Source organism: Struthio camelus, chromosome W (assembly GCF_040807025.1).
Source record: "Struthio camelus isolate bStrCam1 chromosome W, bStrCam1.hap1, whole genome shotgun sequence".
NCBI lineage: Eukaryota > Metazoa > Chordata > Aves > Struthioniformes > Struthionidae > Struthio > Struthio camelus.
Window position 1 is genome coordinate 55440585 of NC_090981.1, and position 21790 is coordinate 55462374.

The 21790-nt window shown below is 40.6% G+C and overlaps 1 protein-coding gene across 1 annotated transcript in view; it reads right to left on the minus strand.

Moving 5' to 3' along the window:
• Nucleotides 1–18550: 18550 nt before the first annotated feature.
• The window catches only part of LOC104147789 (excitatory amino acid transporter 1), a 65385-nt gene continuing 62145 nt past the window's right edge, over nucleotides 18551–21790 (minus strand). The window contains exon 10 of the mRNA XM_009680640.2: nucleotides 18551–21197. Coding sequence (XP_009678935.1) covers nucleotides 20993–21197 — 205 coding nt within the window. The 3' untranslated portion in view covers nucleotides 18551–20992. The remainder of the gene's footprint in view (nucleotides 21198–21790) is intronic.

Below are 21790 nucleotides of genomic sequence, written 5' to 3' on the forward strand. Positions count from 1 at the left end.
GTCATTCGCACAAAAAGAGCAAATAAAGATGATTTATTTGAAGTAATAAACTCAAAAATAGACCAAAATAAACAATTATGTCAGTGACAGCCATTCCTTTTTCTTAACATTTGTCTTCTCCCACCTCTAGCCCCCCTTTCCTTTCCTCGGCACCAGGACCATGGCTGCCATTGGGCTTAAAGCCAGCAGGAAATTTCCATTGTGCCACAACTGGCTATATTCTTCTCACTCAAAGTCTCACTAACTGCAGAGCAGTGGAGCCTGACCCTGCTCTGGCCTGAGAGACAACAGTCCCTAAAAAGCTCCAAATGCCCACTGACCTCCTTCTGACTCCTGTAACATGAACATATTACCCTGTGTCTTGTTTCAGCCCAGATGGAATAGGATTTACCACAGCATGAGATTGGTGTAGCCTGCGTGCAGAGGGATTGTAGATGTCGTAGATGTAGTGATCTGTAATAACTGGCAGGACCCTTTGACTGGAAGGACCAATAAAATGGTTAGGTCTGGATTATTGATTTTCCTGTGCTCTTGTTTTTTGTGTGGCACTTGCATCAGATTCAGATAAGGAGGACTTCATCCACCAACAGTCAGTACAACTACCATGTTCTGATACCATGGTATCAAGTGCATTTATTATCTTCACCTGATGCACAAGGAAAGAGCCATGCCAGCTTTTTCAGAGAAGACATCACTGATGCAATGAGTGAGAGACAGTGGGAGTGATGCTTGCCCGTTTCTCCTCCTTACTCTGTGTGAACTGTACTTGCTGAGTGCTCTGAGCTTCCTCCTGAAAATAGAGAGGACCCCAATTTCACTAGATGGTCTCCTATGTGATGCAGGACACAATGGGACAAGAATCAGCAAAAAGCAACCTTTACTCGGTGTGGCTAAAATCCCTGGAGCTGAGTCAGAAAATAATGATATGACAGCAGAAGGAATGAGACAAGAGATGTATGAACCCTTTCTTCTGATCTAAAGTACACATGTAGGCGGAATCAGATTTTACGCTGTTAGGGTAGTACAATTGGAGATTGTTATAGGTGAGACCCTGGCCCTTTGATCCCTGTTAACGTGTGCACACATCTTTTCTCTGGGTATGTTGCATGGCTGTTATTGACCCATAGTGGAAAAGGACCAGGCATGAACCTGGATCACATTGTGTTGGATAACATTGTACTCAAACACCTCAAAGTATCAGTTCTTGCCCAATGAAAAACAACCTATACCCTCCATGGTGCTCCTGTTACTGTTACTTGCCCAAACATCATTTTTTTAAAATCTCACTTTGGCTCCATGGGTATGTCTTTGTAATAGCAGGGACTGGCAGTTCTCTTTTCTGCTAGTTCAGGTTATGTTACTTGCAAACCTCATAAACCCTGCTTTTCTGATAGGTGAACTTCACAACACCTGTACAAGCTTAGCCTGCAGTGAAAGGAAGTTAAGCTAAATCATACTGCCTTGCATTTGCCGTGGGCCAAGAGCACTCACGCAGGCAGTTCCTGCAGCTCACCTGGTGCATAATAACTTGTTTGCCTTTGTTTGCAGGAATGATTTTATTGTAACACTTATCTAGATACAAAATATGACTTAAGTTTTCCTGCACAAAGCCTAGGCCAAGGCTCTTCTGGGAGGTTAGACAGGTAGCTGAGTAGGCAGACATAAACCTGCACAGTGATAACTGCACGTTCATACTGCATTCAGCCGGGATTGTAATTTTGTTGTTCATATTCTCTTCATAATAAGACAGCCAGACTGGTGAGATGATGGCCTGTTTAGTTTGCATCCCCAAGATGCTGTTCAGTGTGAAACAGCCTACGGGATCAGTCCTGCATAGGGGTTGATGAGCAGGAACAGAACAGTGCTTAAATCATTATTTGAACAAAAGAACTGATTAAACATCTCTGAAAGCAGAATATATATTGTAATCCCACTAAAATCAATAGAGGCTGAAAATGAGCTAGACTCTTGATGAACTTGGTGCTTTATGTTTGCAATGTTCTAATCTTTTAATTAACAGCATGCTCTTTGAACTCCACTGCTTCACTTTTTAGTGATCTTAGCTGATAGTGTGTCTTTGGATTCCGTCTTCATATTGACAAATCACAAACTAGCCTGAGTACTCGCCATCCACCTCCTTTCATCCGCTCTCCTTTCTGTCCTTTCTCTCTTATGAAATTACATGTCCATGAACTATCACCCAAAACCTTTTTATTTTTGTCCCCAGGCCATATCTGCTCCCCACATTTCCAGCCATTAAAATGATCGCCTCCCTCCTGTCTAACCTTCCCTTGAACCACATGGCTGGGGAATGTTTGCAGGAAGCTTGCAGGGCTTCCTGTTTCTGGGCCTGAATGAGGGGCGGCTCCACCCAGCTGATAATATTCCTGAGGAATAGTTGGGCTATCACCAGCTATTACCGCACTTCTGTGCTGTGGCCATTCCTACCCTTTGCCGCAGCAACTGCAGCGGAGGCTCCAAGTGGAGGTGGTTATATAAGCCCCCATCTTCTTATATTTCCTCTTGCCCTAAAAAAAAAACTGTTCTGCTCTGCCTTTCAGGGAAATTTAAAGGTGCCAGCAGAGTTGTATCAGGCTTTGTGCACAGTTCCGATTATAGGAGATCAATAGGATCTCTAGCTGGAGATCTGCGGGATGTAAAACAGTTGAGTGCTTGAGGTGAGGCTGATTCCCATGGATGAGTTTGTTTATAGTTTCTTATCATTTAATTTCCAAGCCAGTAATCGGCTTCATTTTCCCTTAGGGTGGGAGGAAGTGCTGCTGGAACCACAGACCTCCTCAGGGCTTTATAGGACAGTACGCCAAAGTATGTGGCTGCTGCCTTTGCTCAGAAGACCTCCATGTATCCTGCTGCCCCTGAATGTGCCAAGGCGACCACTTTCTGTGGGAATGAGGAGGGTTCCACTGCCATAACTTCCCTCTCTCTCCCTTGTGCTTATGTTTTAGTTGCTCTGTTTGGATTTTTCTTTGCCCCTTTGCAGAGTTCACAGAGAAAGGAGCAGAAAAATCCTCAGCGATCATAAAGCATTTCAAAGACGCCAACTCATGATTGTATTGGTACTGTAAAAATGCATCTTGCACTCCTGTCATGTGTGACATATTCAGCACCCACCTGCTCTGAGAGCTTTCCCACCAGCCCTTGGCTGTCCTACGTGGCAGTGCAGAGCACTGCTGCCCTGCTGGGCCTGCTAACTGAACCACTCCCTTCTAGATCTGACTCATACATTTTTATGCTGGCTGAATAATTACTCTCTGAAATTAAAATTGTTCCAAACTATGTATGGCAGAGATTTCGTACTTCAAATTAACATTAAATGTTGCATGCATGAATCCTGTATAGACTGGAAAGGGAAGGGTGGGGTTGCTTTCTGGCATCCAGTTCCCACATCAGATGATATGATGTGTGAAGCTAATAAACGGGTTGGTATCAGGAGCTGGATTTTCACAGACTGGCAAGAGATGCAGGTGAAGATCTTCACTGTGGAGGAACTGTGGCTACAAACATGACTTGGACACAATAACCTGTGAAGACAGTTAAGATATTTACTTGAGTGAGTTCTAAAGGCTCAGGCTGAGGCAGATTTGCAGTTTCTGGCAGAAATAGATTCCCCAGGAGAATCTAGTCATTTCAAGACATCTGCTTGCAGATTCAGACAGGGAATATTCTTAGCCTAGAGAACTCTCCTCCACCTGATCCCTCCTGTTATAAATGCCACTTACTTCAAGCAGGAAAAGAAGAGCTGGCAAATGAGCAAACAACCTGTTCAAATAGCTAGTTACTTACTGCTCAAGAGGACAATAAATACATTCTTGAAAATCCTAGTATCCGTGCAGAAAACTGAGCACACTGAACTAGCTTGAAAAAGGATGCTGGTTCTCGCCTCTCTGGCGTTGGGGCTCTGTATGTATCTGGTCACATTCCCTCCCAGTTGGCTGTTGTGCTTAGGCAAATGCCTGACAGTAAGCAGGGTGACTAGTCCCCCTGGATTCTGGAGATTTACAGGTAGGTCCGAGCAGGAACACCCATAACCTTAGGTAGACTGGAGCACAATATTGTCCACTCAGCACTTTGTGAGAGCTACTCACTTCATTGCTGAGTCAAGATGATTTCTTTCCCTTAGAAAGTTACTCCAGTTTGAACCCAGAATGTCCTTGATCATGTGAGGAGAACGTAACATAACCCATTGCTGGCCCTGACTCTCTCGTAGAACATAAACAAAACACTTTCATACCTTCTTTCCCATGCTGGAAAGTGTCCTGTCCTGCAAAATATCATTACATCCTGCGCAGCCCCCCCCCCCCCCACCTTCTCTCTCTCTGCCTGATACTTAACCCAGTTTTAATGAAGATGCTGCTGCCAGTAAAATGGTGGCTATATTTGTTTAATGAGCCTGTTCCAATGTGTTGTTTAATTGCTCCATTATTTCCTTTGTCAGCGCTCTGGATAACAAAGTTATTGGTATTTGACTAATTTTTCATGCTTGAATTAAAATATATCAGTAAACACAAGGTCAGCTGCAAAGAGGAACTACCAGCAAACTATGGGGATTTAAGGATTGGGTTTTTTTCTCTCTCCCTTAGCAGTAATTACTGAGGTAAATGAAACTTCTGGGAACTGTTATTCAAATTGAATGTTAACTGCTTGTTTGCTGGAAGGGAATACACCACATTTACTGTTTGAATGAAGCATAAACAAGAATAAATACGGAGATACTTATTGCAGGACTCACAGGGAAGATAAACAGTGGGATGTTTACGCTAAACGTCCCTCATATTTAGGTAGCAAAAAATGAAGGAACTCAAGTGAGCACTACCAATGTGACGTTTTTATCTGGGACAGGATCATCTCCTCCCCTAGGAGGGCACTGGGCACATGTTCACAGGGCACTTCAGGTCCAATTTCTTATTCTCCTTTCCAAAGAAGGGAGGGGTTTAGAGCATCACCACTGGGAAGGGTCACTTGGAAATCAGAGCGAAAGGCTCCGAGGAGAAAACGTGCTGCAATCCCCGTGGCTGGAGCTGTAAAGGGGAGAACAGAGAGCTCGCTCCTGTACTATGGCTTCCTCCCCCACAGGGTGTTTTTCTCACATGCATCAACCTCACCTATTCCTCCTAGTCAGCTTCTTCATGGAAAGGAAAGGAAGGGAAAGGGAAAGAGAAGAGGAAAGAGAAAGGGGAAGGGAGAGAGAGGACAGAGGAGAGGAGATCGGAAGGGAAGGGAGAAAGGAGAGAAGAGGAAGAGGAGAGGGGAGGAGAGGAGAGGAAAGAACAGAAGTTCTGCTTAAATTCCTCACTAAGCTTTTCATCACACCTATGAGTGGTTGTATAAGCATGTAAGGCCAGAGTTTGGCCCTTGGTGATATTAAAACCAGCAATTGCACTCCGCAAATCATGACTGGAAAAAAAACAGCTGAAAGCTCTGTAGACCTTTTGCCAGAAGATGCTTTGAAGTAGGACTGATTCTAAGATCATCTCAAGTAACAAAGGCAGGGATTCCTTTGCCTTTTAAGCAGCAGAAGGCAGAAGTTTTTCTTCTGTGTTGTCATGCAAGTCCAGGCTCTTGTAACCCCTTGAGACATCCTTCCACTTTTCAGCATAAAGCGTTAGAAAGCCAGAAATTTGGAAATCTACCTGGGACTGGAACACACCTTCATTATAAAACCTGCAATTGCTGCAGCACAACATCCTTTCAAGTGCGTTTCATTTAAGCACATGGCAAAAGCAGGTCAGATGAGAGCAAGTCATTGAAAGTCCTACTGCCAAAATCAGCATAGTTAGCAGCAGAGGAGCAGAGGGATAGGGGTTGCAGCATTCTCTGAGGCAGATAAATAGAGGGGTTTGCATTAAAATGGGCTAAGTCAGGTACAGCTGCCACTGGAGAACTGGGCTCTTGCATCAGTTACTCAGGCTCTTTCATCACATTGTTCTGACAACAAGCCTGGAATTCAAGCCTGTAAACTGATGCAACAGCACTTACGGAGCTGGCAGGGAGGGATTAGTTACCTCTGTGATGGAAAGGAGTGAAAGAAAAACTCATAAACAAATATCATTTAGGCTCTGAATTAGAATACAAAGGAGAACCTTCAAAATAGATCAGCTTATACTGGGGAAAAAGAAAGGAATGAGAGAGAAAGATGAAATTGTTTCTGCTGTCAAAATGATGTACTGATCTTTAAAAAAAAGACAACATATAGGAAGTACAAGTACTTTATTAAACTTCTACATGGGGAAAGCCTACACGTGGGAAAAGTTTTAGGAGACCTTTGCAACACAAGATGGGAGATCCTGGAACATGGGAAGGCACAAGTTTCCAAGACACATCTTCACGAGTCTATATTCTAATGATTCTGTATGCTTGCATTTTTAGTTATATATTCTGTCTCCTGAATGTATGTTTTGATTGGTGCATATGCAATCATGGGGTCAAAATACCTACCTCGTTCTAAATGGAATTTTGATAGATTTGTGGGCAGGCAATGTTACACGGCTGTTCACCCACTTGAGAGAGATAATCTCTAGGTTCCAGTCCTTGCTTCAAGCTGTGTTTATGTGTTTTTATTCAGTGACAGTTTAATATAAATACGTAAGTGTGCATTGGAGTAGAGACCAGAACATAGCCATCTCTACTTTGTGTTCAAATCACCAAACAGAATCATGATTTTTCTATCTCAATGTCTTTTAGATTCTTTTCTGTATAGTGGCAAAACTTCAAGCAGGGGAAAGGACGTTGTTGTCCCAAACTATCCCTATCCCGAGAGCTTCTTCCAGGGCCAACTCTCACCTCCAGCAGGCATGCATCCACTGCAACTGTGTAAAGTAATGCACTGTCCTTCAGCTTTACCCAGCAATCAGTCAAGGGAAAAGCAGCACCCTTTTGGTGGCAAACATGAGTTTGGTGGAGCAGCAGCATCCATTTGAAAAGAGCTGGCCTTTCTAGAAAGAACAGGGTACTTTGTGAGCAGGGAACGAGTAGCAGCTGAATCATCCTGTAATGAGTTCCCTGTTGAGGTGGAAAGTTATGCATTGGCTGAAATTTCATATGGATGTTCTCTGAGCAGTTCTGAATACTATAGAAATTGACATCAATTTTCCCTTTGTTCATGCTATAATGAATCCACTACTCAGCTGGCTTAGGTACTCTTTAAAAAATTTGTAAATTTTATGTTAGTAGTAATTCTTTTGAAGTAGTCGCAAAGAGCAGCAGGCATGAACTCTGTAAGAGCGATTGAAGTGACTTACATTTTAAAGTCTGTAGGATCAGATATGAAAGGGAGAGGGAAAAACAGATACCTAGATGGGCTGCAGGTGTATCTGTTTATCTGCTACACAATGAAACAATGGCTATGCTGGTTACCAGGCATAGGCAGCTCTTCTGTGTATTTGTTTGTACAGGCACATGCATGCTTGTGTGTATGTTGCACAACAAGCACTCACTGTACTGGTTACCAAATTTTATTCATGCTTGAAACAGGAATTATAGGATTGCAAGAAAATTATACAGTAAATTATGGTGAATAGGTTAGAACGTATAATAGTTTAAATATTTATAAAACAAACTGGAGAAAGTCCCAGAGACAACAACAGGAAATGTAAGAGGTTTGTAAAACATGAGCTATTAGGAAAGGCTGAGGGAATTGGGTTTGTCTAATCTGCAAGAAAGAAGACTGCCAAACACAGCCAATATAGCAAGGCTATTATAAAGAGAGAAGTGAGCAATTGTTTTCTGTTCTGGGTGGTAAAAGAGCAAGAAAAAAAATCATCTTTTGCTGCAGAAAGGGTTTAAATTGAACAGTAAGAGATAATTCTAACTGGAACGTAACACTGGATGTGGTTAAATGGAAGTTTTCAAAGCCTTGTTACTTTTCAAGAACAGGTTAGATAAATATTGGCCAAAAATAGTGTTGATTGAACCTGATCTTGCATCTGCCCAGGCAGTTAGACTCTACAGGTCTCTCCAAGGTATACGGTATCACGATGCCAGCCTGGTCTGATCTCAGTAGAATTTAAGGATTTGGTGAAAATTAGAAGGAAATCATGAAGACAGGGGCATGGGGAGTAAATGCAATGGGATAAAATGCAGCATGGATTCACCAGAAATAGATCATGCCAAACTTACCATATCATTTTCTTTCTTAATGTAACTACGTTTTTTGACACAGCCAATTTACTAGGTGACATTTATTTGGTCTTCAGTCAAGTGTTTGGTATGCTCTCAGGAGGAAAAGTATTAACTGAACTGAAGAGGATGGGTTTGTATAGAGCTGTTCAGGCGTTTGGGGCATTGGCTGAAAGAGAAACAGACAAGGGTAATGTTGAAGGGGAGGTTTGCTGGTCAAGTGCCCTGCTTGAGACAAATCTTTATAGTTCTATTAATGGCTGATTTAAAAAGAACTCATGTACTGATTAAATGCAATGAAATTCATTTGTACAAAGTGCAAAATCATAGCACTTGGGGACTAATAGCAAGAATTTTTGCTATAAACTGGGAGATAATTAATTGAAAATGTTTGCAGGGTGACTGCATGTAGCCAAAATGAGGTGGCGGTAGAGCAGCAACTGAGATCTTAGGATGCGTCAATGAGGTATGTGCTGGCTATTAGGAAGCACAATGTTTTTGTGCTTCCTAAACTTCATCTGAAATAATACCGTTTACAATTCTCGTTGCTTATGTGCAGGAAGAGTAGGTGCTCAAATGTAAAAAAGGACTGCTAGCACAATCAGGACAACAGAGATATATAGGAGTAGACTAGAAAAGGGTGAATTTTAATCCAGTGAAATGAAGGCTAAGAAGGAAAACAATAATTCAATGGAAGTGGGAAGTGTGAAGAGCTATTTAAGGGTAGGAGGTATTTCGAATAAGAACAAATAGCTATAGAATGGGTTTATAAAGGTAGGAAATCAAAAGGAAATTCTTAACGACTGGAACAGCTAGGTAAATAAGCAGCTTCCCAGTTAAAGTGATTGAGGTAAAAAACAAACCCTAATTGCTTTTACAGTAGAGCTTGGTAAATTCATGAGAGGAGATGTATGATGTAGTATCAGTGATACTACAGGACATCTGCATCACTGGCTCTTGCTTTCTTGCCTCTCTGTCCTATCGTAATGTACCTACATGTCTTTTGCTTTCATATGCTACTGTAACAGTTGGGAACATGAGAACTGCCATCAGACCTCTGGTTCATTTCGTCTGATAATTTGATGTTGGCAACTGCAGCAAGCAAGCCAAAGCTTCAGAGAAAGTGCAAAACTCCTAAAGAAAGCATGGGATCTACTATACCCCCAGGAGATTTTCCTCCTACTGTGGTCACACAGACTGGCAGATGCCCAGGGACATGAGGATTTATATCCCTTTTAAAGGCTGGTGTATGAATTTATCTGCTTTGAGTACAGATGTTCTCATTCTCTTTATTAACACGTAAGCTGGATGCTGGATTCTGCTGAAATCTTGGCCTCAATGAAATCTGAAGTAAGTAACTGCAATGTGTGAATCTTCACCTTTTCATCTCATAGACTGCCACTTTGCTCCTTCATTAGAAAAGAGCATAAATGGCACATCTTCTTTCCATTCACAGTTTGCAAATCTCGGACACTTAATGTCTTCTTTAATAACACTCCAACTAGTCCTACTTCTTCCATGCTGCTTTCAGCTAGAAGAATTTCCATGACTCTAATATAATTTCTGTTGCCTTTCTTTGAATGCCCTTTTGCAGTTACATAGTTTTTGAAATGATGTGTCCAAATACGAACAGTGAGGAGTTGCTATTCAGCCCATTGGAAAACACATGATTATTTTCTGCTTTTATTTGTCCTTTCTGGTTATTGACTTTTTCACACTGCCCTTTTTACAGCCAATAATTCTTGTGTCTCTTTTTGAAAGTTGAACGCAATACTAAATCCTTTAATTAGCATAATGGAAAGTGAAGAGCAGAAAATCAGAAAATCCTAGATGGATTTCCACATATCACTTCTACTGAGTGCCATGTCTAAAGGTAGCATTCTTAATCCAGAAAAACTATGCATTGACTGTTTTTAAAATATGTAGGAACAGTTATAATTTTACTTTTCATATAACAGAGCTGCTCTGTCTTCACAACATGCGTGTACACATGTGTAAGAACCATGGCAAACTGGTTCTTTTGTGTATTGATTGACATCCCTGTATTTTTATTTGTATATTTGGTTTTGGTTCACTTGAAATTTAAGCAAAATTCAGATCAAAATGCTGATTTAAATCATTTTCAGGCAAAAGTATGATAAAATGCCCCATGCCCTCAGTCTGAAACAATGAAGTTTCACATGATGCTCAGGCTGAGTGTGTACCATCCAAATGGGAAACTTAACAAAAAAGTCCTTTCGAGTTACTTAAAGTGTTTCTACATAGGAACACTAGATGTCAGCCTAAACAAAGAATTAGCACTTCGTGGCTTTGCATATATTTTAAGTTCTTGTAAAGGATTACTGCAAAACCTCTGAACCCACTTGAGGATGGGAAGAGGAAACAGGTTCACAGTTCTTGGATTGGCCTTCTCTGCAGGGCTAATTGTCACGTCTGTCACTCAAGTTTCTCTACTCTTCTCTGCATGGAAAGTTGTGCACTTACGAAGGCTGAAATTAGATATTGTAGGAACAGTGTATCTATATACACTCTGCTGAAAGGGCTTTAAACCTCACTGATGCAGTGCAGCTTTTACACGCAAAGCTTCCAGTGAAGGGGAGCTAACAAATTCTGTGCTACTTCTTGTCTCAACCAATGTCATGACATGAGGATGGATGGCCACCCTCCAATCTCTGAGAGGGACTCCAAGGAGCCCCCTTGCTTTACAGGCAATGTACGTCAGTATGCAAAAATACCAGTCCTAACCCCAGAGAGCAAGAGACAGGAGCAAAAAAAAGAGTAAAGAAAAAGAGGGAGGCGAAAGAATGAAATTAACAATTTGCTATAAATGTATAATTTATTCTATGATGTCAGCTGAATTAATGTTTACTGTTGGGAAAAGTAGCTAACATGATGACCCCATAATTGAGTATTAACTGTTTCCAATCCTGGCCTGTTAAGGGAAGGAAATCATGAGTCTCGTATTGCCTCATGCTTGGCACAGTGATTACAACACAGACATCGCAATAATCTGAAGCACTCAGGATTTTACTACTTCAGATACTTGCGACCATCCTGAATTGTCCCAAATAAATGTGTTAGAGGGGTTCAGAATCAACTGAGAAGTCTGATTTGTCATATGGTAGAAACCTTTTGCATACTTTTTACCAAACTGCTTTTCAACACAATAAAAACTTATAACGCTCATTGTCTCACAGGAGAGAGAGAAAATTTAGCAACTTCACAGCACGCCATTTCTAAATATCCTTCTGCTAGGTTTTCTAAGTAACTAGCTTTTGATCAAATGCTTTCATAGATTTGCTAACCAAAGATGAAAATCCGTAAAGCTGTTGTACAAGAACAGTTTTTTATAATAATTTGTTAATTAACGTATTTGATTTGTCTTATAAAAATTTTAACTAAGCTCATCAATGATTGGTACTGACAACACTTTCACTAACAGATGGTAAGATGCTGTACCAAGTTGCTGTCTTTCTGCATCTATTGTTGCTTCCTCTGATCAGAGGAGTGTGATGATCTGGAAAGAAGTCTGTTTTCTGGAGTTTTTGTTTTCAGGGTCCCAATAATTCCCAAAGTTTTCAAGAGAATATTGCAAAGAGTGACAGAAACATCTCAATGACAAAAGCAGTATTTCCTGAAAGTACATGTACTGGTCATGCGGATGAGCTGGAGTCTATGTGCTTCAGGCTTTGAGCTTTCTGTGCCTGAGTGGATTGGTTGGAAAATAGCAGAGTACAGTTGTAGAGCCTCACATCAATACTTACCAGGCTGCTTGGAAAGGGGGTCAGCTTTGCTGGTATTAAGGAATAGGAAACCAGATGGTGAGAAGATGTGGCTTTTTGTTCACTGCTTAACCTCATCTCGCATTGTCCAGACTGGGAGATGACGTAACTGGGAGATCCAGGAAGCATATTGTGCTGCTCCAGGTATAGAATAGGCTAGAGAGAGGTCTATGCCTGGGGAAGCCATGCCAGTTTTATAAAAGATTTGACAGGGTAACTTTGTGAGCTTCTATAAAAGAAGATAGCATGCCATACACATTAGCACACACAGCATTACTAGTGTGAAAGCAGAGACTAGCTCTTACTGAAAGATACTAATTGTTAATTGCCAGCCCCAGAATGACTACTTTATACAAGATGTAAGACTTCAAGGCATGAGTCAGTGAAGTGGAAAGCCACAGAAGGTATTACTGGTGCCGTAAGATACTCATCAACATCTAGCAGAACAGTCCAGGTGTTGTGTTGCCCAAATGCCCGCTATTGCAGGACACGTGGAAAAGCTAAACACTTGAGAAATGTCCTACCAAGTCAGAACAATGCTCGGCTGAAGGCAATATTCCCCACTGCCCAACAGGGGAGACACTATTTAGTAAAAGCACGTGAACTGGCCACTTTCTGTGGTCCACTTCCCTAACATCCAAAGTTAATTAAGGATGTCTGACAGTTCATCCTTCCCCATTCCTTTTGGTATCTGTTTATAGACCTATTCATGCATGTGTTTAATCCTTTCAGAACGTATTGATACTATTTGCCTCCACAATGTCCTGCAATAGCAAATTTCAGAAGTCCACTACCCACTTTGTAAAGATGGGCTTTTAAAATCTGTTTTAAACCATTCTCCCAGTAGTTTCATCAAGTTCCCCCTGCGTCTAATGTGCCTGGATTTGGTGAATAGCAGTTCCACTGCCTTCAGGATTTTGTGAATCTTCATCATACAGCCTCTCTAATTAGCGAGTCCCAGCCTTTCTATATCTCCTCATAACACAGCTCTTCTATTTCCTTGCTCATTTCTCTGTACCTCCCTAATTGCTGCACATCCTCCTTGAAATGCAGAGACCTGAACTGTTTACAGGACTCAAGACATGGGTGCACCAGGGCATTTACATAGCAGCAAAATGGTATCCACTATTGTCCTTGTTCTTAATATCTTTCCTGATGCCACCCAACATTTAGCTGTTTTTTTTCCCACTGCTCTTGTACATTGAGCCAATGATTTCGGAAAGCTGTCAGTGACAACTCTAAGGTCTTTTTCTTGGCTTGTAACTGCCAGTATTGAATGCAGCATCATGAGCACGTGGTTTGGATAATTTTTCCATGGGTGCATTACATTACATTTGTCCGAAATGAGGCTTGGGCAGCACATTTTTGCCCAGTTTTGTGAGCTCCTTCTGGTATTCCACGCCATTGGCATGGAATTTAGCTACCTGAAAGAGCATAAAATTGTTTGCACACCTAAGAAACTTCACAGCAAACACTTGTCTCTAGATGTCTGATGAAGATGCTGAGTAGAAAAGGACCCAGCACCAGTTTCTGGGGGAACTCTCTGCTGACACTGGATTTTCGAAAATCCAAATGTGTTGCATCCACTGGCTTCCTTTCATCCTCATGCTTGTAGATGCTCGCATAGAACTCAGGTCCATGAGGCAGGATTTCTCTTTGCAGAAGCCATGCCAGCTCCTTTGCAACAGATGGTGTTTTTCCATGTTCTCAATGATTTTATGCTATTATCTTACCAGAGAAGGAAGTCACAACTGCTGGTCTGTAGTTCCCAGTATCCCTTCTAGTGCCCTTATTCCCTTACAAAACTCTCTCATGGGTTCAGAGCTAAACTTACTCCTGGAGTGTGTTTCACCCAGCAGAGTCTAGGGTATACTGTGAAAAGCTTTCTGATTCATTCTGATTCATTATGTCACATTGGGATCATGTTTTTAGACAGCTGTGAGGGCTGGAAACTTACTTAAAGATAATGTATCCAAGATGCTCCTGATTCTGAACTCCAGGAGTCTGCAATGCCGTGCCTACTACTGCAAGAGTTGGCAGCACTGCTTATTTGCAAGGGAAAAGCTCAGGCCCTGGCCAAGTGCCATATAGTGTTTGCTTTATGCCAGCACAGAGATTCCCCCTAGCTGGTGGATCTAGCCCCGGAAGGTCTCGTCTACCACAGAGAATTCCGACATGGTTCAGAAATTTTGAGGCAGATCATCAGCCACCCAGGAGGAAACACATGGAAGAAAGATGCAGTGGTCATGCTTTGCCTGTACTCTGAGGGGCTGTATAGCTTGGTGGCAGGTTAGAGCCGTGGAGTGTGGGAAATGGCCTAGGCCAGACTCCGCCGTAGAAGCAATGAGACTTAAAAAGTATTGTATGTTCTTCTCTTCATCAGAGGTACCAAATTCTCTCTGGCCACATCTGACAGCCTGGATGATACTTTTTTGAGTTAGGTATTAATCAAGGATTCCCACAGAAAGACTAACATATGGCCTGGCTTTAAAATCCCTTGAAAAATCATAATGTCTATATCCTGTCTTCAGTGTCTTCTACTACAATAAATGCTTGTTTTAGTGAAAATATCTGAAAATCTTTTTTATGTTGAGAAAAACAAAGCAAACGGAAGTTTTACTAGTTATCATCAATAGGGACAAGTTTAGGCAAATATTGATTCCAAAAGCAGAAATTAGCATTTTCCTAGCACCTTGGGGAACAACATCCCATTACCAAGAGAAAGCCCCTTGTTTAATCTTCAAAGTGAAATGATGCGTGTAGAAGAGAGATTCAAGTTGTGTTAAGGACCAGTACTAGCAAATTAGCCCCTACACCACCATTCCCTCAAAATCTAAAGGGGTGTTTCAGGAACCGTGGAACACATTTCTGCTAAGAGACCTTCATCTCTTTTGAGAAATGCTCACTTAAAAGGAGGGACAAATGAACACATGCATACACACACACAAACACACACACACACACACACACAGTTGTTTTGCTCAGAATCAACATAACAAGGATGAAGACGTTCACAGCTCAATCTTTTTAAGGCTATGTTGAATACAGTACAAGATGAATAAATATATTATTGAACTGAATAAATTGGATTATAGTAACAATGGCTTACTGCAGCTGAAGCAAACATGTTCAATGTTGTGCTAAACTGTTCCTCATAGTGTTTCACTTAATTTTTTTAAATTGGAGGGAAAATATTACTTGTAAAAAATATTTGCCTCTTGATGGCAGCATAATCCAATAAGACCAAAATTTTGGCTGTCATTGCTGGGAAACATTTTGCAGCTTTTAGCAGGCTGATTGTTACGGAGCCACAGTACATCTAAAAATGAAGTGCTGGCAGTGTGTGAATAGCTCTTTTGCACTGTGGAGGCTAAGTGGCACAGTGGGTTAGTCCCGTAGTCTTTTTCTTCTGGAGACTCAGCCTTACATCCTGGCTTAGCCTGTAAAGGAAAGCAAATTGGGTGGTCTCATCCTAGTCCCCATTTGTGCGTATCAGAAAACCACCATGCAATTTGGCACAGCCAGGAGTTGCTGCCTGGGAGAGGAACAGCGTTAGAATAGGAGGGGAACTGCAGGTCAGGAGCAAGGTGAATTGGCGGATCTGGGAAGGGAAGTCTGTCGCACCTGCTCAGACCCAATGGCAGTTGCTATCTGTTGGCAGCACTGAGTTCATTCTGAATATATTTATATTTTAGTTTGGTCCCTTTGAGTCAAATCCAAGTCAGCTCTTTATTTTATCCTCCTCCTTATCGCTATTCATGGGGGTTTTGCCATGGGAGAGAGGAACCAGCACGCACCACAGGTTTTGGCCTGATTTTACTTACACTTATGAAGAACAAATTCATTTTGAAGTGAAGGTAGTATAAATTCTCACCAATTGGGTACACCTCAAGGATCTACAGCACAGGAGATAAACGTCCATAGGACCTTTGTCAAGGTCCCCAGGGTTTGGAAGGCACACGAGACAGACAATACCCAGCTGCATATGTCAGCGCTGTTACACAGCATATGGGCTCTCCACAGTCTCTGTTTCTCTTGTAACAACCCTGGTGATCGGGGAATGATATTGACCCCATTTTACGGAACCAAAACACAGAAAGGGTGAGAGACTTCTCTGGGGTTAGGGAGGAAACCGAGGCTCCTATCGTGACTAGAATGAAGACTCGCTGCAGTGGACTTCTTGGAGGAGAAACTGGAAAAATGAAGAGTAGAGCTACAAGAGAAAGTGGTACAGACAGAGAAAGGAATATGGTACTGGAGAAAATGGGAAAGTAGGAATTGAGAGAACTGAGAAAAAAAGATGCAGGATATGAACGCAAGGTTAGGAGCAGTAATAATAATAATATTGGAGAAAATATCAGGAAAGAGGGAGTTGTTTGTTATCATTTTTAGGGAGTTTTGAAAAACTCCAAAAGCCAGTGGTACACTGAAGAAAAAAATCTAAGCAATCAAGAAAAGCAGAAAAATGTGCAATGTCTGGAGAAAGGAAGTTGTAAAGAGCAAAGAAAAAGTGGTCATATAAAAATACATTACTGAAAAATGCAGTTTTGAGGCAAGTATTTGTGAAGCTGTGCCAACTTCTGTAGATACACTTGGCTTTAAAGTGAGGAGTTATCATAGAAAAGCTGAAATACTTCATTTTGACATTTTCCTAACAAAATAGTTCAATGTTTTATTTCAGAGTAACAGTTCATTTTACAGCTGAGTTTGTTTTAATTTAAAACAGAGTAAAAGCCATCCAGAAATGAGATAGGATGTTTCAAGAAGTGGAGAATGAAACATGTCATTATACCTGAAATAAATAATTATTTTTTTTTAAGCAGTAAAAAAATTGTTTCACGATGCCCTGGAAGAATTATTCTCCTCAGTTTTTCAGTTCTGTCACTGAAGTGAAAAATCAATTATTTGTGCAGCCCTAAATGTGTAATGAGGCATGCTGAAGAAAAACTTTGGTTACAGATGCAAGTGCTCCTGTACTGAAATTTTGGAATTTTAGATACCAAAATCCAGAGTAGCTGGATGGGAGAAAGAAAAGGGCTCACCATACAGAGTTATATAATCTGACTACAGTGCTCTTTGTTATTGGGAGGAATCTTGCCGCGTTACTGGTGTTGCAAGTTTTGTTTTTAGTTTGGCATGGAGTTGTAGCCATCTTTCTCCATCCCACTGTTTATTATTCCATAGTTCCACAGTAAGCTGATCTCTCAATAAAATGCTACCACAGAAACCCAGACAGGGAGTAATCTATCAGTTTATCTCAGATTTTTTTCTGGGAAATAGTGCATACTTGATCCTGCTAGAAGCAAGATACACTTTTCTGCACCTTTTCCAGTGTAAGTTTGTCATAGCAAGCATGTATTAAAAATGCCCTAAATTTCTCATGATTTGTGTGTACATTGGAACACAGATGTCATTTTTGCAAGTTCAGTCCTTCAAAAGGAAGAGAGAAACACTTTCCTGTGCCAGTTGATTTTCCACATGCATGATCACTTTGCTTTATATTGGCCACATGCTGTTACAGAGACATAAATTCTTCCATCAGAATGCTGTGGCTGTTCTGTACCCCAACTTCCAAATCAAAACACTGCTGAAAAATTACAGAATACCAGAGATCTTTATTCTTCCATGGGGGCACTGAATAGTGAGCGGGGCCATGGTCCCACTAGGACCTGCAAAGCCTACATTAAATCTGTTTCTTTAGCTCTTCCCATCATGATAGTAAATCTAGAATCAGGAAGATAATTAACTGGATTGAATGAATGAATGCGTAAGTTATTATAAAAAAATTGGGAAAAATCACGCTCATGTACCTTATAACATCCTGTCTTACTTCTCTGAAAAAATGTTTACAAAACTTGCTGCACTTATATATTGTTTTCATCCAAAATATCACAGACAAATTAACGAAGACCGTTGCCCTGAGGTTGGTTGGTCTATGTTCAGAAAGTCCGAACTTCTCCCTGCTGCCTCCCTGTGCTCCAGCCAACACCTTCCCAGATGCAAGTAACTCAGCCCCTGTCTTTTACACCTTCCCAGTCCCTCTGACAGAGATTCACGTCCATCAGACGATAACTCTCATAGATGAAGTTGATGCCGAATGAATCTCGAGACCATCACCAACCATTTCTCTGAGAAAAGTGATGAGAAGATGACTACAATGTTAAGATGCTGAAATACGCCAGTCAATGTTTTTTACTGCTGGCCATGGCCCAGTGACACTTTCTGAATTTTGAACACATGCAAAACAAGTTGGCAGCTTTGCTGTAGCTGAGTCAGTAAAAAAAGCTGTTGTAAATGCTTAATCACATAATATTTTCTAGATATCTGTATGAATTTATGTGCTTGAATTTGGATGAACTTCAGTTGAATTAACTTTGATTCTTTTTATTCTTACTGGGGCTCCCTGCCCTGCCCCCATTCCTTGCATTCCTTTGTCTGTCCCGTTTCACTTACTTATTTCTGTTCATGAAAGCTCAAAGAGATATTTGAATGCAGAAATACTGCTGTATCAAGGCTTTGCTGTGTAAAATAGCCTGGAATTCCTGAAATCCCATATTACAAATACGTATACTTTGAATTTGTCTGAAGTTTCTTCTGTTACAGAGCCTTTGAAAGAAATCACAAAAAAGCAGTAATGTAAAACTAATTTTATTGAAAATACATCTACAAAGTAATGTTTCTCAATCCACTCTGGGTGCATATCAATGCAGAACCAGTGAGTGATGGGGAAAGGAATCTTTCTATAATACCTGATTTCCATAAGAAACAAAGTTAGTATAAAAAAGATCACATACTTTGTGACACAATTCGTTTTTCTCAGCTGATGTCATAGAAAGACAGCCATTTACATTAAATCTTTGCAATGTATTTCCAAACAGAATCTTAACAAAAATTAAATTGTTACACCATAAATTCTACAGTTAACTTTTATACACACATTCTGAATACAGTATCTATATAAAAATATCTCTAATTACATATCAGAAAACGTCTGTCTGTATTCTAGGTTTGCATCCTGTTAGCAAAAAAAACCAAACAAACCACACTTGTTTTCTTTCGGTCAGAGATTCATTTAGAGCTTTGTAGGTCTGACTGCTCAATACTCTGTATTAAACCCTGCTTACTTCCTTCACTGGAGATTTCCTGCCCATATTGTCTGGGTTACTCAACTGAAGAAGATTGGCAGGAATTGTCAGTCTTAAAAAACCAGTCTTGCCTCACCACTCAAAACACGGGGAAAGATGTGCCTTTAACCAGCATGCTGACATTTTCACTGCAGTTACTTGCACACCACACTGATATGCTTTTAGTGACAAAAGCAACATCCTGAACATTTTTTGAGTGGCAACTGGGATATTGCAAGGGAATCCTTCATTTCTTCCATCAGAATTCTTTTTCGGGGTGGGAGGGGAGACAGGAGAAAGGAAGAGAAGCAAACATTTGAATAAGAAAGACCGTTCAACAGTGGTGTGTCTTTCAATTAACATTTCTTCATTCCCCAATTGTAACTGCATTATAAAACTTCCCATTTTAGCTTCCATACTAATACAAGGTAAAAAGAAAAAAATATATAATTTATATTTCTAGAAAAGGGCTTCATCAGGGAGTAATGTTGAAACGGACAAAAAAAAGCCACAGGATTACAAGTGCATTATCTCCCTTTTTTCGTTCTTTCCTTATCTGTTCCCCAAAGGAAACCTACAATATTGCGCTTCAAAAAACCTTTCTAACAACATTTTCAACATTTATAACAGTATTTACTATTTTGCAAGTTATATATTTTTCCTGGTAAAAAATAAAAAAGCACCCATTAGTTTTACTTTCTAAAGGATTATTTTTTATTTTTGAGATACTGCTGATAAACACACAAAGATTTGGAAATTTCACATTGAGATAGAGAGCCTTCTTCTCCAGATGGAAAAATATAAATCCAGCTAATAGCTTCATTACTTATCAACGGAATGACCAAGCTTTTGCGAGGTTTCCAGTTGGAAAATCTCCTCCTGGTCTCGGGGATTCTAGCAATGCCACTTCAGCACAGGCTGATTTAGGATCCAGTCCTAGTAGGATCCGAGCATCTCACCCTTCTGTACCTTCTGCAAAGTGCTGGCATTGTCTTCTATTCTTATTAGTGTTTCTTAAGTAGGTAACTGGCATGTCCACAGCATTCTATGTTCTTTTCAAACATAGAGGAAGTCACGTACCCTGTCCCAGAGACAATACAATCTAGGGCTTTGCCCCTTGTGAACACTTATACACATAGATAGTTCGACTGAGTTGCAGTGCTGAAGATAAGGGGGTGAAGGTACATATACATACATGCACGCGTAAGTTTCTGCAGTCAGGGGGAGCTGATTGCTAAGCAGGCTGGTTTTGTCAAATCAGCTGAGTCTAACGCAAAAAATTGTGGCCAGGAGAAATCACTTTCCCAGAAATGTTATTTCAACTCAGCTGATAAAAGTGCTGATTGTTTTTTTTTTTTTTTTTTAACACATCTCCGTTTTTATCCTTTCATTTAACGTCCCTCTTTTTATTGTGCTGCTGGTAATAAAACAAGGATGTAACACTATAGAAAAATGACATCAGACAAAAAAGTGAAAAGCCTGTTAATTTACTTAGCTGGATGCGGTTATCGAGTTAAAATGTTGATTGTGTGCTTATAGATGTTAGGATGTTTGCAACAGGTATTTTAAAAAAATAAAACCATTTTTCAGGCTCTGCTATCTGCTTTTACTTTCCAGTTCATAAAAAAAAGAATAAGATCACATTTACAGGACGGAGTAACATATACACTGGTATGTTTTACGATTTAATAAACAATCTCTCTTTTTTTATTCTCAGTTAGCACATGTCTAGCAGGACCGGTAGTGTTGCCTGTTAATTTTTTTTAAGTGGGAAGCCAACATATACCTTGATCACTGCTAATTTGGAATATATTGTCATTAATTATTTTTCAGTGCTAGCATGAAGGGAGAAAACAAGGACTAAGCAGACTTGGTGAATTCAAGACATAAATGGCTGGAAAAAGTATAAGCTTTCCACACTTGTAGTGTTGGACTCATGCCTTCTTTACTCTACATCTTGGTTTCACTATCTAATGGTTTCTCACTCTCATTTTCCTGTGAGATCAGTTGGTATGGTTTCTTCATTTCATTTTCCTCTATCACAGAATTACCCATCTCAGCATCCCTGTTCTTCAGCTCATGCCGTGATAAATGTTCAACAATTCCTGCTCCAATGGAGTCGCCCAAGACGTTGGTAGTGGTACGGAGGCGATCCCTATGGAGAAATAGTAAATCAGCCTTGACCTTACCACTTGCTCAGGGAAGCATGCAGACTAGTTGTTAAAATGGCCTTTGAAAATAGCTGCTAGATGATTCAACAGTGTTATGTGCATTCATTTATCTGAACAGTTAATGCCATGATTCCATCTATAGAAATGAAAAAATATATCAGGATTTACAGACGCAAAATGTGTTAATATTCCTGGCAACTTCACAGCAAGAAACAGCTGATGTGTGATGAGAGCGATAAAGGCACCATGTGGTAGGGGCTTCTTGGAGGCATTTCTATACTATAGTGCTTTGGGTTTATATCCTCCTGAGATGTAAGCCAATGACAGTCTACCTTCTTACTGTCATTTCCCTCATGACCATAAACTATGGCCAGTAGTTCAGGGTGGAATTCTGCTGAAATGATTCAAAGTGAACCAAAACAATTCAGCCTTCTTAAAGATCTCTGCCCAGAAGATGTAGGAGGCAGCCTGACAAGGAGAGACTGGTTCCTTACTTGGTGAGCGTCCACCTATATTAGGCTATGGGCATGTAGTTGGATTACCATTTGAAGACACTGTGTTCTGATAAAGACACGAG